This window comes from Sinohyriopsis cumingii, chromosome 6 (assembly GCF_028554795.1).
Source record: "Sinohyriopsis cumingii isolate HCF-2022 chromosome 6, ASM2855479v2, whole genome shotgun sequence".
NCBI lineage: Eukaryota > Metazoa > Mollusca > Bivalvia > Unionida > Unionidae > Sinohyriopsis > Sinohyriopsis cumingii.
Genome location: NC_142966.1, coordinates 10,770,872 through 10,789,129, shown reverse-complemented (window position 1 = coordinate 10,789,129; position 18,258 = coordinate 10,770,872). Strand labels below are relative to the sequence as shown.

General features: G+C 36.9%; 1 protein-coding gene and 1 long non-coding RNA gene across 2 annotated transcripts in view; one reads left to right on the top strand and one right to left on the bottom strand.

Moving 5' to 3' along the window:
- The first annotated feature begins 3,514 nt into the window (after nucleotides 1–3,514).
- LOC149796366 (uncharacterized) lies at nucleotides 3,515–4,463 on the top strand. Its single transcript, XR_016421669.1, has 3 exons — nucleotides 3,515–3,919; nucleotides 4,200–4,219; nucleotides 4,280–4,463. It is a non-coding gene; the product is annotated as an uncharacterized LOC149796366 (long non-coding RNA).
- A 1,095-nt stretch (nucleotides 4,464–5,558) lies between these two features.
- LOC149796365 (uncharacterized) overlaps nucleotides 5,559–18,258 on the bottom strand; it is a 38,287-nt gene continuing 25,587 nt past the window's right edge. The window contains exons 3-5 of the mRNA XM_089961039.1: nucleotides 13,338–13,514; nucleotides 9,648–10,091; nucleotides 5,559–8,525 (exon numbers count right to left, since the gene is read on the bottom strand). Coding sequence (XP_089817165.1) covers nucleotides 7,111–8,525; nucleotides 9,648–10,091; nucleotides 13,338–13,514 — 2,036 coding nt within the window. The 3' untranslated portion in view covers nucleotides 5,559–7,110. The remainder of the gene's footprint in view (nucleotides 8,526–9,647; nucleotides 10,092–13,337; nucleotides 13,515–18,258) is intronic.

Below are 18,258 nucleotides of genomic sequence, written 5' to 3'. Positions count from 1 at the left end.
GACCTCAGAAATGTGGACTTGCCTAAACTATGTGGCGATACGATTGCGGACTAAATTGATGGTTATGAAACCGTTTCACAATTTAGAGAGCCCTTCGCTGCACGATCTCGCCTAGAAAAGAGCGTTCCATATTGGATGGATGGTTTTGTCCTCGTCTAAATGCTCGAAATGTCTTCTAATTAAGTTGTTGTATCATTTGTCGAATCATTGTGAACCAATGCGTCGTGGTAGAAACACTGATCGATTTGTGCTTTTGATTGGATTTGTCCCATTATTAAAAGTTGTTTCATTATGTTTTGTCTGTTTTTCAATTCGTGACGCATTTCTCATAGGCGTGTGTTATGTAGCGATTTGCTCCTGCACCTAAGTGGACAGTTTTGATTAGTAACTCCGTATGAAGAGTGAAATGGTCCAGTCATGAATAGACTCGTCTGGTAACATGATAGGTAAGGTGGTGTCAGTGTATATAAAGCCTCTAAGGTGAGCTGATTCGAGAATCTGATGAGTATTATTTTCGGAGCAAGACGGCTAATCGTGAGATAATTTTTCTAATTGGTAGGCTAGAGGTGAAATGCCTGAAGAAGGCTTCCCACAACTCTAGCGATATTACAGACGTTCTGGGGAATCGTTGTTTTATCTTGCTCGCGATGGCAAACGCCTCGAGAAGATTTATGAGACACCGATACTAATCTCTGAATAAAACCAGACTATGAACAGCAAGTGGGAAGGTTCGTTACCAAAGCTGTAAATGTTCGTATATGCACGCCCACTTATACATCACAGTACCATGTTCATTTACCAACCAAGTAAACATCATAAAAAGTCTTCCGGTGAAAATGCAATGACACGATAACCTTTTCTTCAAGAGGGGTAGTGACAATACTTTTAATACGATGGAAGAACTTTTCAGCAATGATGTACTTACAGAGATTGGGCACAGGGCTGACGATGTTCCAGTGTAGCACGTGGCAACCGTTACAATATACCGAATATGTCACAATAAGCGCATTGGAACCATCTTACATTCTTTGGTTCTTTTGTACCTCGTATTTGACTGGATTTTCAATAGGAATCATTCAATGTGCTAGTGTGCGCAAAGACGATGTACCTCTGTCTTCCAGCAGTGACGTATTCTAGACAAGTACAAACTGTGACAAGCGTGTTTTCGGCTTATTTAATGATTTACTTTGTGGTGTATCAAATAATACAAAATCTCAGCAAACACACACACACACACACACACACACATACTCCAGCAAAACAAAAATCAAAGAAAGCAAATTTTCCTTACGTAAATTCATGACTTTTAGTATTTATTTTGTAAATTATTGGATTTTCCCAGAGATAATTATTATATTTCACTGGAGTGACTTATTAAAATTATATTTTCACTGTACATCGGTCATATTCTCACCAAGAAAATATCTTCTGTGCGAATATACATGCAACATAGCAGAAAACCAACGTACCGCTCCGGTGGCTTAATGGTTAGAGCGTCCGCCTCGGATGCGGGAGGTCGTGGGTTCGATCCCCGGCCAAGTCAAGACTTACAAAAATGGTGCAAACAGCTTCCTCGCTTGGCGCTCAGCACTAAGAGGTTAGTGTTAGGACTGGTCGGCCTGGTGTCATAATAATGTGACTGGGTGGGACATCATGCTACATGTCTGCGGAATGATGCCCCAGACATCACTATAAACTGTCACACTGCAGACTTCGTAGCCACATGACTGATTTTTTAAAATAAAATTTACGCTAAAAATCCAAATCTCACACACACACACACACAAAGAGAACACCAAAGGTAGACATCTGACATAGCACAGGACACCGTAACAAATCGGTTACTTCATTATGTTATTCACTTTGGCTTGTCAGGACGTTTGAGGATAAAATAAAGAGAATACTTGTTTGTTGCAGGTGAATAAAGGATATGTTTCATCTCCCGAGTGAAAATATTGAGTTCCTCCACTCAACGAAATATATTCGTTATTCACTTCATGTAAACAAATATCCTCTATCTGTTAAATATTCGTCTAAGAAATTAATATACCATGAACGCAGAAAGACTTTCTTTGTAAAGGTGAAGAACGCATGCGTGACGCATAGCAATATTGTTTTTGTTCTAGTTTATTCATCCACTTCAATTATGAGCAGCGATTAGCAAGCATACACATCTTATTGAATACCTATCGTTACATATATTTTATTTTATTGATATTTGATTTAAGTTGTATTTGATTTGATTTAATTTTTTTTGGGTTTGGGAATCTTTTTATTTTCTTTACATGTCAATATAATGTAATTTTGTTTACAAGGAATTTGATATTTTCCAGAAAATTCAGATTGACCTGAATGTTTCTATAAATACCTAATAATAGAAACAGTTGTTTCTATTTTTGACTTGGTTCCTGGCCTTAATTGAGGGTCATTTAAACAATTTTTTGTAGGAGTAAAATGATTGGTTCTTATCAAGTACGTACAGGACTTATGTGACTTTTACATGTGAACATGATCACGTCATCCTCTATTTCGCAATTAGGCATTTCCAAAATTGCGAAATACTTAGTATTAATAGTGATGTTTAGAGAGAGAGAGAGAGATCTCAGAGTCCAGGGCTTTTAAACACTTGATGTCAGGTTGTTTTCTTCTGTTGTGACCAGAATTGCAGTTTTGAGTTATTTGTTAAGTTTCTTCAAATTATTTGGACCCAAAGAGATTAATTTGTTTCTCTGGAAATATTATTGTATTCATACAGAGCTCTTGAACAATGACCTTTCTTTAAAATTTTATTTTGATTTCCAAGACCGAGGATAAATTATTGCGTTTGTACAAGGAACTGTAGACGTCCACACAGTACAGGCTACAGCATACGTCATCACCTTCCATCTTGGATTCTTCGTCGGGACTAGAACTTGAAATCATTAGAACATTTCAATATTAGGACTTCAAAATTTGTATTCTTGGATTAATCTTTTATTATTTTTGGATTTGACTCTGGAAACCGTCAGTTCTCATAATTTTTAATTTTTACAGTATTTGTCCAGGGAAGTAAATTATTTGTTATATTTTTCAAAGCTTATTATTTTCACTTTTTCTCGTGTTACTGTTTATTCGAGCCTAAACACGTAACACTGTTTAATCTCATAATTTATTTAAGTCGGTAAACACGTCTGACCTACGACCATTGCTCCGATGATCTGCAGTGTAAAAAACGGATACTATTACATGTTAATAGACGGTAATTCAACAATTAAACAGCTGATGAAATCAAATTCCTCATTTGTACATTAATACTGTGCAGAGGATAATCAAATCTGATATGTGCTTTATGTACGCTTATAAGCCAGTCTTACTGAAGCATTAGAAAATGACAGCGATCTGTGCACTTGGGTTATGAAGGTCGTTTAATTACATTCGGATGTTGCACACTAAAAAGAAAATCAGCTCGGCGCCTACTATATATGCCGTCTGTCTCCTAACATTTGAAGAAAAAGAAACAAAGAGAAAAAAAGAAAAAATCACTCAAGCTGACATTCATCGGTCACATTTATTATTTTCTACAATAATTTTCATAAAGCTGTGAGCATTATCGTCATAAATACATGTATGTAAATGTACAAAATATCTGTAAGAACCTTAATAGTAGTCCATGCTGATGCACATTTACCCTGGATTCATTTACTTTTATGTGTATCACTTTCCGAGGGTTTGTACGAAATTATATTTTAAAAGGTACTAAAATTTGTGGATTGAGGAAACGGGATTTAATTTTTCCAGATAGATCATTGTTGGTTTATGTTATTACATTGGTGGTGTGTGTTAACTACGCAATGCATAATAACTGACAAGCCAAGAAAATATCGAATTCACAGAAATTACAAATTTGATATCTTGTAAAATCAGGAAACAAACAAAAAAGGTAACATATTGACAACAGAGGTAACATACTGACATCAGAGGTAACATACTGACATCAGAGGTAACATACTGACAACAGAGGTAACATATTGACAACAGAGGTAACATACTGACATCAGAGGTAACATACTGACATCAGAGGTAACATACTGACATCAAAGGTAACATATTGACAACAGAGGTAACATACTGACATCAGAGGTAACATACTGACATCAGAGGTAACATACTGACAACAGAGGTAACATACTGACAACAGAGGTAACATACTGACAACAGAGGTAACATACTGACATCAGAGGTAACATACTGACAACAGAGGTAACATACTGACAACAGAGGTAACATACTGACAACAGAGGTAACATACTGACACTGACATATTCACATAGACATTTTAAATCATGGACGTGCTTTTCTTGTGAAAAATGGTTAGTTAATGACAAAATATTATCCAAATAATCTTCAGAAGAATGACAGTAAATTAAGAGCAAAAATAGTACGAAAAGTAAGACTCCAGTTTTTGCAGTACAGCATTTATGTTTACAGTACCCAAGATCATTCACTGAGTACCTCATTTGAATATATTTTTCAAAACAGTTGTAAATGTGGGTTGGTTACATTAAAAATTAAAAACTGTAGTATTTTTCAATTTCTTTTCGAGACAGAAAAAACTATTTAAAGTTTAACAATACATTTTATGTTAAAATTCGATTAGGTCAAATAAAAAGAATATTTGGTTCTGGTTATCCAACCGCCCCTATTTTAGTTCCTGGCGACCCAACATATCTAGTCGTGATTTTTAAAAAAATGGAAATAGGAAAAGAATCGGAGAAAGCAATTAATAAACGGATGTAACTTCAAAGCTAAATTCAGGATGCCAATGACGGTTTTTTTCCCCTGATATATGCTTCATTAAATCAGTCCAAAGAAAAATCCTAAAAACATTTCGTACCGACCTATTTTCCGTAATTTTTAATGTAATCATAACCACATACTTTTATATTTAGCCTCAACCCAAGTATAGCTAAAATGTAATATCAATAACTGCATGTTTTAATCAACAGGGTTTGCTGAAATGAATCAAAAACCAAATCAATTTATCACAAACATCGATAGCCTTACTGACAGATAGTCGAACTTTGGCTAACATAGCGTTTGATCAGTGCGCTCCTTTGGTAATCTTGGTTGACATATAGTTTGTTTTGATCCATCCTTCACTAGAAAAAAATTCCTGGGCCTAAATTGACGCAAAATCCTTTAGGACATGGTCTACAAACCAGAGATCATCCGACACAGCAAAAGATCGGGAAAACGTTTACACTATTTATGCGTAACCCCGTAAAAGAATAAAAAAGAAATATTCAGATGCGTCAGTGTGGGATAAATAAATCTCACCCGCGGAACTTGGACTTGTAGTCAGAACGGGTAAGGTGAGGAATTGACAGACAATAATTCGTAACTTTAACTGGGATTCTCCTATTCCGCACCAAGGCGACTGCTCATAAGACATCCCGGCCAAACAGTCTCACATTTAGTTGGGATTTTACTATCCCATAGCAAGGAGGGAAATCTGAAGACTTTCCGGCCAAAACAGTCTTATGTTTAATTGGGATTTTCCTATCCAACACCAAGGCATATAATTGATTATGTTTTATTTTATATGAATCCTGAAATAACGTGGTTCAGATCATAATGGTTGAAATAAAATGATTCAGACAATAATGTATGAAATAACAATATGGTTCACACCATTATGGTTGGTAAAGTGCCGTATGATGCAGCAGTAACGAATATATTTGGGGTCCAAGGCATGATGGTATCAATTTCATGTTAAAACGTGCACTCGTGCGGGACAAGTGTATCGAACGTGACTTTCCTGAACAGAACTTTAAGAAAAATTAATAAATAAACAAAGAAGCTGAAATGAATGTTCCTTCTACACCTTAAAATTTGAATTGAGTCTCCGCTTTCCTGTTCATTGGTTTCCGCTGTTAGTGATTCGATTCAAAAATATTTATGTATATCGTATTGCATTTTCCACAAGAAAGTGATCTTATAAAGTTATATTGAAAGACGGATACTGTTACGATTAATAATCACTCCCTGATGGCCCAGTTACTAATCACTCCCTGATGGTTCCGTTCACCTTAGTTCAAATTTACATGTAGGTTTGGGACGAAAGATTTTCTTAAGTGTAATAAGATTTAAACTGTATCGAATAAATCTGATGGATTGTCTGCTTGACTTTAAGTCCAGTTTGCTTCCAAGTCAGCTGAAAATTACTTTTATTTTCTTTTAAAGATAAAAACTGACTCGTGTCTGGACACTTGGAATAAATACGTCACTATGGCGACAATTTTATACATACAACTACTTTTTATAACCACAAGGGCGTAATGATAATGATGTATTAAGTGGCCTAAAGTAACAAACAACATGAAAAGTTATCTTGACAAGTTAGGCATACAGCAAGTTTCTACTTGAGTATACTGAATCACTTTATCGGCCAAATGGTTGTTCAAGGGAAGTTATGTATTGTTTTTAGTTATTTGAAGATAAAGTGAGTACATATGAATATGATATGTAATAAATATGATATGTAATAATAGATATGTAATAATGTAGGAAATTAAAATGATATTGCACTGATACACTCATGAAACAATACTGTGAGATCACTTGATATAATGATGATACAATGATGCATTTAGTGGGTACGTTATGCGTCCAACATAATATAAACTCATTCTTTACTGAAAATGAATCTTTAATGCATAGCGCTCAGCATGTGTATATGTCTGTGTGCGTGCCACGGAGAGAGAGAGAGAGAGAGAGAGAGAGACAGAGACAGAGAGAAGGTAGATAGATAAATACATTCTTAAACTCTTTGGCGAGTTTCAGTTCAAATTCCAAACTTTAGCTTAATAAAGTTATATATTGGATTCATGTAAAATAAATAATAAAATCCTGTAGCCTGAAATGTTCATTAGGTTTAGGTAGTGGGAACGCTAAAGTACATTTACTTTTAGGTCCCGTACTAAACATTCTAGTCGATATTTTGACCAGAAATTCATTTGTACTAGGAAAAAAAGAAGCACGTTGTCCCTGTAATTTTAGACCTTTCTAATAACCATGGCTGTACAATTATATATTGAAGTTACTGAGTATTATGAAGGAGTATTGGTAATGTTAGTCGTCACATTGTGGAGTTTTTCCTACTTTTTCGACCCCTCGCCAGTTCAACCTTTGCAATTCGTCAGGGTCAAAATAGGACAAAGGATCGTCATCTATATAATCATCGTACTCTAGCTCTATAACATCCGAAGGCGTGTGAATACTCCTAGAAGGTGATAAGGTTTTACTGTGCTTTGAAGATGCACTACGTATACTTTTTGGAGATGAACTTTTTGATTGTTCTTGCCTTGGACTCTTTGGGCTTTGTCCATCTGGTTTTGGTAAGGCGTTTTGTCTATCATCCTTAGAAGTAATACTGGCAATCATATTATCATTGGCTCTGGATGCATCTGAACTACTTTTTCCTGCTGATGAGGCAAGTGACATTTTGCTATAGCTCTCTGTCAAGGACATTGGCCTCCTTGGTTTGGCACTATTTTCAATAAATGATGTGGTTCGTTCCTCAGCATTAATTTCACTATTTGGAATAGCATTCGTGGAATCATCAGACGTTCCAGAACCCTCCTTTCGAATCTCTACATCGGATTTTTCCATCTGCTTTAACTGGATATCAGAATTGTGTTCCTTTTCCAGAGATTGCACATTATCCTTGTTTTTCGTCCTTTTGTCTTTTTTCGACTTTTTAGCAGTCTGTTCCATTAAAGAATCATTTGTTGGTGTAATTAATTCACTTTCCACTTGACAAACAGGATATTCGTTTGTGGGGGTTTTGTCTGCCCCCATAACAACTCTATCCTGTCCCCCACTACCACTTTCAAGCCTCCTGCGGGCCAACATATCCAGTTTTGTGTCTAAGGGAGACTTTACAGCTGATGGTATTAACGTTCTTCTGGTCCTTGGCGATGGATGAATTTTCGGTGATCGTGGAATTTTATTTTTAAGTAAAGGACTAGCTCTAAATAAACTCATTCCATCCTGAGACGCACACGCTTGAGCCTCTTCTACTTGAGATAATTGGAGGTATTCTTTCTGTGGAGTCCTGGGACATCCTTTGCTCTCTATATCGGCTTTCGATTTTAGAATTTTTACTCCATTCCCTGATGTGGTTGATCCTCGAGATTTGGTAGAACTCGGTGTTATTGCTTTACGTTTGTCGCTTCCGGTAGCGCCTCTGGTTAGGGGTATTTCCATGTCATGTTCAATTTCTATGCCATGCGCACTCTCGTGACTAGGGCTACTGGGCATACTTGTGCTTTTGCAAACATGTGCCGGGCTTTCTTCCTGAGCAGCCACGGAATATTTTACATCTCTGTGCTTCTTAACTGTTCTGCTGTATACGACGAAAGCAGCTGCAGTAACAATTATTAGGCCACATAGAACAATTCCCACAATGGTCACATGGCTTTCCCAGATTGAAGGTTTCTCCGAGGACACTATAGGTGAGACAGCGAAATTGTTGACAAACGAAGCTGGAAAGTACAAAAAGAAATAAACTGGAGTTTGTTCTTTATCATAACTATTTAAATACTAAAAATATTTTTAGATGTACAACAAAGTAACCGGATACCGTCCCCACGTACTCTTTTGTCCACATAATGCATAACATCGTAAAACCCAGAGTGTCTTATAGCTGGCATCTAAGCTCTCTTCACTCCTTAAAGAGTAAATTATAATGATTTGATTTTAAAGTCTTGCAATTCTTTCAGTACATAAGCGGCCCTTCTGGTGTATTGTGCTTAAGCACGAATTTGAAGGTCTCGCATTTTTAAACAGAGTTACCTTTTATATTAGAATCCTTTGGAACTATCGTAAATCACTATTTTCATCAGCACATTCCTAAAACACACACACACACACACACACACACACACACACACACACACAGGAATTTACCACATCCCAATCGGTGACGCAGAACTCGGAATGCAAACCCAATCACATACAAGACGCATCGACTAACTTCTTGCTCTGACTGAACGTATGAAGACTGACCATAAAATATTTGAAAATGTAACTGTAATTTAAATTTTATCACATTCAACAGTTGACCCCCTGCCAGGGACTCAAGGATAGAAGCCAATATTGACCCCTCTTTCCCCCCTCCTTCTCCCACCACGGGGACAACATTAAAGCTCCATCCATGGTTCACCATGGCATGCCCCCCTTACTTATCATTAAATGGTTACCGTCCCAACACACGTCACAAGCCCAGACGCAGAGTTGGAGACTGCACCTTAAGATCGGAACCCCAAACCCGTTAAATACATTATCTGCCGTACTCTTCCTAAGAATGGATGTACATAGTTTGGTAAAGCAAATATTTAAAAATGTCACGGTAAATGGCTTTGTTTGTACATTTGATCTTTTAGCCCTTTCATGGAACAGAAGAGATGCTCCCAAAAAGTCATAGCTTCTTGCATATGGTCACAATATGAGTAATTTACGTGCCAAGTTTGCTGAATTTCCATGCAACAGTTAAAAAGGAGAATTGGTTATGGACAGGTGGAGGGACAGACAATATCCACGACCATTTTTTAATTAGAAAAGAGCATCTAGATAAGAAAAATTAAAAACAAACGAAGTATATTTACCATTCATAGTAGAGTAGGTAGCGATAAATCCATGTACATGAATGACTCTGGTCGGTGTTACTGGAAAGAATTGAGATTCACGAGGATCAGGTGATAAAACATGGTCCGATGATGGGACAGAGGATTCTGAGTAAAATTCCACCAGCATTTCATTGGCTGAGGAGATCACCTGACCAATGATGGAAGCTCCATCACTATCAGCTATAAGATCCGCACCAGAATGAGCTCCATTTCGAACTTTCACCCACTGTTTAGTCCTTAAAAGATCAATATAAATAAACGTCAGGTTTACGCTTTGTCCCTCTGGCACCGATATCAACCATCTTGAAATTTCTTCACAGCGCCCGCTGGCAATTATCTCCCCTGACTGCTCTTTAAGTGTGCATCCACAGTAACAATCATTGATCATCTTTGGGGAATGAAGTGGCGTCAAGGGAATATAATCTGCAAAAGTACAATTTTTTCACTTTGATTAACTTTTTAACTTTGCGCTTAACAAAATAACAATTAGCATGTGCAAGGTATCATAGGCAGCTTAAACATGGCGGTCCCTTGTATTATGATGTAGTGTCATAAAATAAGAACTTGTTCTTTTGGTAACACGTGCATTTTAAGAACTCTTCAAGCAGGCATACATATTTAGATAACGAAGAATATGTATTTTGGTGTGCTCTTTCGGAAAAAATTAAGAATGCAATTAATCTTACATGTTAGGAGGAAGATGATATATAAGATGATGAAAACTCACTTCCCCCTCATGCACACACGCACACATACGCACACGCATAAATCTAGCCTTTTGTCAGTAGCATTGTCTCTCTGATAGCCGATAACATGAACTATATGTAGCCTTGTAAAATAGTAGAATAGTATTTAAAATGTCACTGCTTTCCATGCTAAGAAAGAATAAACAGACCTGAAATTTTCATCAATTTGTAAAAATGATAATAGGAGATTAATGTAATAAATCTTGTCATGAAAACTTTATTTCCCGTTGCTTCCCTCTACGCTGTATGTTGCAAATCTTTTTCTATAATGTTGCTCCTTCCGGTTTATACCCGTATGTGTGATCGTTCCATATCCGGTATCAGAAGTTCCTTATGGCCCTGTGATGTGTTATATTAGCAACCGTTGCTAAGGTTACAGCTATCTCATAAAACAATCTCTTTTCTATCGTGTACTCCAGATATCCAATAAAACAGGAGATTTCTACCTGGCTTGTGTATTGAGAGCGGCAGAATGCGTGCCGCAAGTCATAATAGATGAGTATTGACTGCGTCGTCAGACATTTAATTCCTCCATACAATTCCAAATGGGGTAATAAACCGAAGTCAAATGATACAACAGGTCGAGTACAAGTACTATTTTGCCATAGCAGCAGTCGCAGTTGCATACCTCGAAACTCGAATCGACATCCTTTTTCAAGGAATTAAGGAAATAAAGACCATTACCAATTATTTTCTTTCTAGAAATGAAGAAACTTGTCAATAAGCTCTGCAGCCTTCGGAGTTCCGACTGACACAGTAGTAATATAAACATGCAAAGTCTGGTCATAAATAAATACTGAACATCTTAGAAAAGAAAAAAAAAAATTCCACATTTTCAGTAGGTAGATTTATATCAAACATTGATCTGAATTTCAATTGTGGCCGGATAATACAGCATATTAATGTCATGAGACTGGCATTATAATTTCAAGAAAGATCGTCGGGTCCAGTTTCACATTCATTCTTCTGCAACCTGAAGCAATGAAATGTTGGTTAGGGCAATGAACCTTGTCATGTTATATACTCAAGTTGATACAGCTATAGTATTGTTTTCAGGTAAAGCACAGGTTTTGTTCCCTTGTTTGTCATATTTGATCTGACTGAGAATAGTTGGTTCTGGATTTCGTGCTCTTGTCTATCAGAATTGAATCTGTCGAAAATAGCTGGTTTTGAGACAAAGCACGGGTTTTATGCTCTTGTGTGTCATATTTGATCAAACTGGAAAAAGATGGTTTTGAGGAAAAGTACGGGTTTCGTGCAAGGGTGTATCAGATCTGATCAAACTGGGAATAGATGGTTTTGAAAGAAAGTATGGGCTTCGTGCTCTTGCCTATTAGATTTGATCCAACTGAGAACAGTTGCTTTGAAAACAAAGGACAGGTTTCATGCTTTTGTCTATCAAACTTTTTGAAACAGAATAGTTGGTTCAAAGGGAAAGTACGAGTTTCGTGCTCTTGTCTGAAACAATAGTTGGTTCAAAGGGAAAGTACGAGTTTCGTGCTCTTGTCTATCAAACTTTTTGAAACAGAATAGTTGGTTCAAAGGGAAAGTACGAGTTTCGTGCTCTTGTCTGAAACAATAGTTGGTTCAAAGGGAAAGTACGAGTTTCGTGCTCTTGTCTATCAAACTTTTTGAAACAGAATAGTTGGTTCAAAGGGAAAGTACGAGTTTCGTGCTCTTGTCTGAAACAATAGTTGGTTCAAAGGAAAGTACGAGTTTCGTGCTCTTGTCTCTCAGATTTGATCAAAACTGAGAACAGTAAGCTTTAAGGGAAAGTACGGGTTGCGTGTTTTTGTAAGCAAGATTTAATAAAAATTAAACCATCACACGCGTCAGTGGTTTCCGAATCAAAGCATTGTTGCAAGTCTCGTTGCATCGATATGCAAAGGAGCACCGGTTTTGTTCTCATGTTAATCTTCAAACAAGAAGTATTTTTGAAGTGTGGAATATATGCAACACATTCTTCATGAGAAAAAGAAGATAATCTTTCCATTATGTGCTCCCTAAGAATGTATCCCAACATTAATGTATCATTTATCATACAGAGCGTCACTATTTGAATTTGAAATATTGCAAATATCGAGTGCTTTTGGCGACACATGGTATGCATTACATTTCCTTCCAGTCCATTCACATAGGCTAGTCGACCTAAAGTCCATGCTTTATATTTTATTAATTTAACAGCACAATATAACAAAAAATAGTACGGTACTGTTTGACTGCAGGGTCCCTATCGTATTAGCCATACAACTAACTTTTTGACGTTTGGATAGGCTGGCATGATTGAAATATTGTGTACTGACACAACGACAGACAGACAGACAGAGGGATGGAGGGAGGGAGAGAGAGTGCAAATTAGTTGGCGGAATATCACAATAATAAATGGGGCTAGAAATCGTGTCCAGGAAAACAGACAGCTTACTAATAAGTGTATCTAAGTATCGAATTGGCGTGCTTTGCACAGCTGTGTGGAGTGCGGACATTTTCATTTACGTAATGAGCAGAGAATAAAAGTCGTCGGAATAATGCACATCATAAACGAGACATGCCTGTTACATTTACACCTGATTACACAGGAGAAAATTACTAGATTGAAACTTCCATCCAATTAAGGATACAGAATCGAGAAAAGCACAGGTTATCCCGCGCTTTATCGATATAGCGAGATTGCCCGAGACAAGGAAACTTGAATTTATGCATGGTTTTCGTATTGTGTTAGCATATATGTAATCTCGAGGTATTTTGTGAAACAGGGTGCAAAAGTATTGTAACGCTTTCTCTGGAACTAACAACTGAATGGAAATCCAACACGTATAAAATTTTGACTAGCCAACATCAGTCTCATCCATTTTATAATCTATTGCGTGCCTGTGTATGGACTTCGGTTCATATGTATGGACTTCAAAATTATCACAAAAATTACCTGGGCAGAAACTGCCACATATTTTCCACTGAATAGGTTCACCGGAACAGAATGCACCGCCAAAGTTTGGAGTCGGGTTATTGCACATTCGAAAGCGACTACTCTTTCCGGAACCGCACGTGACAGTGCAGCCGCTCCATGAACTCCAGTCACTCCAGCCACCGTCTGTCGGCAGAACTGGAAAGAAAAATTTCATAAAACATTATCAGTGTAAGCAGCATGCAGGTCGTTCTCTTGAACGTTTCAGTAATCGTGGAATTTTACAGATCTCGGTTTACTTTGAATATTTAAATTTTGTTTTCTTGAAAGTTTGGCACATAAAGCAAAGTTATAGTTTAGCAGCAGAATGAATCTGGACAGTCATTATGTTTTTAAGCAGAATGCAGATAGAATGTGCACAAATCTGACCTTCTGTATTCACCTACTGCGAAAAGATCAGTCTGTATGTAAGAAGTCTAGGTAACTAAACGGCAAAGAAAAGGGGAAATATGTTTCCGATCATCCTCGCAACAACAGGCCACAGATAATAGATGTGGTTTAATGCCGTTCCTCAGCACATGAAAGACTACACATGACCACCAGCATATTTACTGGAAAAACACAGACCCACCAGAAGCCACGGGCTATCTTTCTCTCTCACACACACACCTTGACCCCACGCAGACTAAGATGAGACGTGTGAGAATGCTAGCCAGTATGGCATGATACCGAGCTAAGAGTATGCAGTTGGCATTATTATTTTGGGCGAAACATAGGAAAATATTTACAAAACAAATATAACCGAAATTCATGCCTCTTATAATGTTATAATCATGAATGGTGTTATTCGAAGCCTTATCGTCAAAAGAACAAGCTTAAATAGTTTGCTTTTCCTAATAAATGGTGGCAAAATTTCAGACTTCTTCGAATGCCAAAAGAACGTATCGGTTTTAGAATAAATTAAGGTAAAATAAACAAGATAAAAATGGGACGGAAAAAATCTTAAGCCATTATATTTATAGATTCTAGTTTCTAAAACATTTTTAAAGTCTTTCGTTTGTGTCAATGTACATGTACAGTTACTTTTTACCAGTCTTCAACACTTAAAAACGTATGACTTTTTCGTTATTTAACCAAAACGTTTTTAACCTTGTTCCTCGTTTACAAAAAAAAGAAAGAAACCAAACATATGGACAGAAATTATCTGATGGTAACAATAACGACATATAAATACTTTCGACTCCAATGATGTCTACAAGTGGACATCTAACTTCTGTGGATTAAATTAATTTGATACAAAATTGCTGGGTTTCATCTCAGGAAAAATAGAAATCAGAATCCTGTTGGAAGACAAAAAAAGGTGCAACTTAGATGTTATAAGTGCAATCCAAGTGGAAAAATAATTCTTTCTGACATTCAATCAGGATCAAGAAGGCTGCGACAGCATTAATGATTATTGCCGCTACTGATGAAATCCGAGTCAACTGGTAATGAATCAGGGCTAATAATACGGGAGGAAAATTAGAAGAAAAGGTTGGCCAACAATCGATACAAAATTACATCTAAGGACAACCAACACGGCCAGTTACTTTGATCAGGCAGAAAAAATTGTTTTGTCTTTGTTAGCTGCAGTTGGCTGTGGAATATCATATTAACGCACCTGCTGACTCGTGCGCTCCATAATTTGTATAATCAGTGGAGCATAAACTCTGTAAAAAGTATTTGTATATAATGTTCTCATATAATTTGTATGATGATATATTCCTGGTTTCCTTACTTGCTAGATTCAACATTTTAAAATAAGCTTTTTACAAAGTGTCACATTTACGATTTCCCGTGTTGTGAACTTAACAGTCACCTGTGATAAATTTAGAATGATATACTCTTATATACCTTTAAACACACACACACACGCACGCACGCACGCACGCATACACACACCATAAAATAGACAACCTTGGTTGACTTGTGTTTTCCGAATATAACGCAAGTCAAATTTATATGCATTCCGCTGCATATTAGATTGATAATAACCGTAAATAAATCAATTGACGTATGACAATCATGTTAGAGAAGAACTAAACTAAAAATATCTATACTCCACAGAAGCCTCTGCCAGCAATGGGAAACATAAGAAATCTTGGTTCAATATTTAAGGCAAAATTCTTGCCCAAATCTTGGCCACAACTCTAATTACAAAGGAGACGGTTAAAAAAATCAGTTGATCCAAGTCTTCGTGAAATAAGACAACATAACAAATGTGCTTTCATGCCAAGAAACATTTCAAACGTTTCTGAGCTTGACAGAATGGACGGATCTGTCCAACATGTTTTAGTTTCCTCGAAAGAGTACTATGACCTGTTACATAAAAACACAAAAACAAAAGATTACCTGAATCAAGGCTGCTAAACCATATCTCTCCGTGGAGTTTCCTATAATATTACAAGCTAAGACTCGTTTCTAGATATATTGTTACAAAAAAGCACACCAATGTACTTACCAGATAAAAATCCGTTTGGTTTGCGTAAAAGAAAAGACAAAATTACAATAATATATTGAAAACGTTTAAAGTTTACATTTGAAACAAAGTAATAAGGCGAGGGGGAGACAATCATTTTTCCTTCAGATCAATGATACAATTAAAGGGGAGATAATACTTTTTCTTTGGGGACCGTGATAATACTAAATGCTTATTTTTTTGTGTATGAAAGGTCATCGTTGGTAAGAAACACTTTTAAATATTGACTGCAATATATAGTACATAAGTATGTAATAGTAAGTTCACATTCTTGTCCCATCACCTGTGTATATGTACACGTGACATGTAAAGAAAACAAAATCAGCCTGACTTTAATACAAACTCAGTATCGGAACCTGGGGAACATTGATATATAAAAGTAAAGCTAGTGACCTGAAAGGGAGGGGGGGGGGTGTTGCATTGATTATTTCTTATATACTATCGTGATGTTTATCATCACTGGTAACACAACGCTAGAGCAATTATGTAAAATAAAACCATATAGTATATAAAAAGCCACGTTACCTTCTTTCTTCCCAGTAAAGACTCACTTCAAAAGTCTATTGTAACTCGCATTTACGACGATGACATTCGTATTGAATACTATCCCCCTGATGTTACTTAGGGTTTAAAACATAATTATCATGCCTGAATATAACTCGAGAATTACGATCCGATTTCAATGAAAATCAAGTAAATTATTTTTTCATGCAAAGGTCCAGATACAAATCTCCATGGTGAAGATCTCTATCTGTCAAATTATGTCTGAAATACGCAATCACGTCTGTGTCATTACTGCAGTGTATAATACATTTGGTAAAGTGACTGTCTTTAATTTTCCTTTCCTGTTAAAAAAAACAAACAAACAAACAATAATCTGGCTTTTAAGTCCCCTTTTGTCTCTGTCATTATTGGAAGAGTGTGCTGGGGGATGGTGGTGGAGCTTAGATGACTTGCCTGCTAAATAAAGCTGCATTTCGTATGTATGTATGTATGTATGTATGTATGTATGTATGCATGCATGTCTTTCTCTCTCTCTCTCTCTCTCTCTCTCTCTCTCTCTGTATGTAGGTAGGCAGGTAACTTCTGAAAGGTCATTAGTCAAGACAATTCTATCAATGAAGCAATATGTACTCAATATGATCATAGTATAAACCACATTGAATGCATTTTCTTCGAATGATAATAATTTTTGAATCAGTAATAATTGTTAGTTCTTTTTGAGAATAAACGATAACGATATAACCACAGGGGTTCGTATCGTTGCTTACAATTTACCTGTCATACATGTACTACCAAGGGAGGACACCTCTCTCCTTTCTCGCGCGACCTATTTAAGAATAAACGCCGATATTTCAAGCTACATTTCGCGCAGCGTAATAAATTTAGTACCGATGTTTAGCTCCGGTATTCGACTTTGTAGCGTACCCAAAGTTTGGCTTGCCATCATATCTTTAAGAAATGCCATATCATTTTCCCACGCTACTGCTTTACATGGCCATGATCGCGCCCGCTTAATATGCAGGTGAAATCCCGCTGAATGGAATACTATCCTCTCATTGGTTAAAAGAACATGATGTCCTGTATTTATTTATAACTTTTTTTCAGTTGGCCAATGAGAAGGCAGAATTCCATTCAGCGCGTTGTTCTTGCATATTAAGCAGGCGCAGGCATGGCCATATCAAGCAGTAGCGTGTGATAATGGTCTGGCATTCCTTAAAGATATGATAGCAAGCCAAACTGTGGATACGCATACAAAGTCGAATACCTGTGCTAAACATCGGTACAAAATTTATTACGCTACGCGAAACGTAACTTGAAATATCAGCGTTTATTCTTAAATAGGTCGCGCGAGAAAGGAAAGAAGTGTCCCCCCCACCCCCTTGTAGTTATTAATAGTACATGTATGACAGTTAAATTGTAAGCAACGATACGAGCCCCCGTGGATATAACATGTTAACAGGCTCTGTATAGTTAGTGTTTTTGGTTTCTCTTATCAAACGTCCATGTGTTTTGTCTTCAGCCGTGTGAAATACTGGAATCACTTAATTACACAAGGCCTCTTTATCTTAGTCACTACATAAAAATGTTCAGTCTGTACTCGACAACACTGAGATGTGTGCAAATGCATTCTGTTTTGATATCGACGTATCTCGCAGTACATCTATGTTTGTACCTCAAGAGGGCAATAGAGGAAGATAAATGGAATCGAAACTGCTATTCAGTGGCCTCACGTCGCGAGGAATGTCATTTCACAGCCGCCAGATGGAAACTAACCTCAAATCGAAGGCTTTGTACAATTATCTGGACTTTGTTCAAATGAGGTGTACCGAATAACGCAGAGGTCATCCCATTACTGAGATAATTATTGGCGATTGTAGAGATTCTGTGGACATTGGTAAAAACCACTGGAGATGCAGGGAT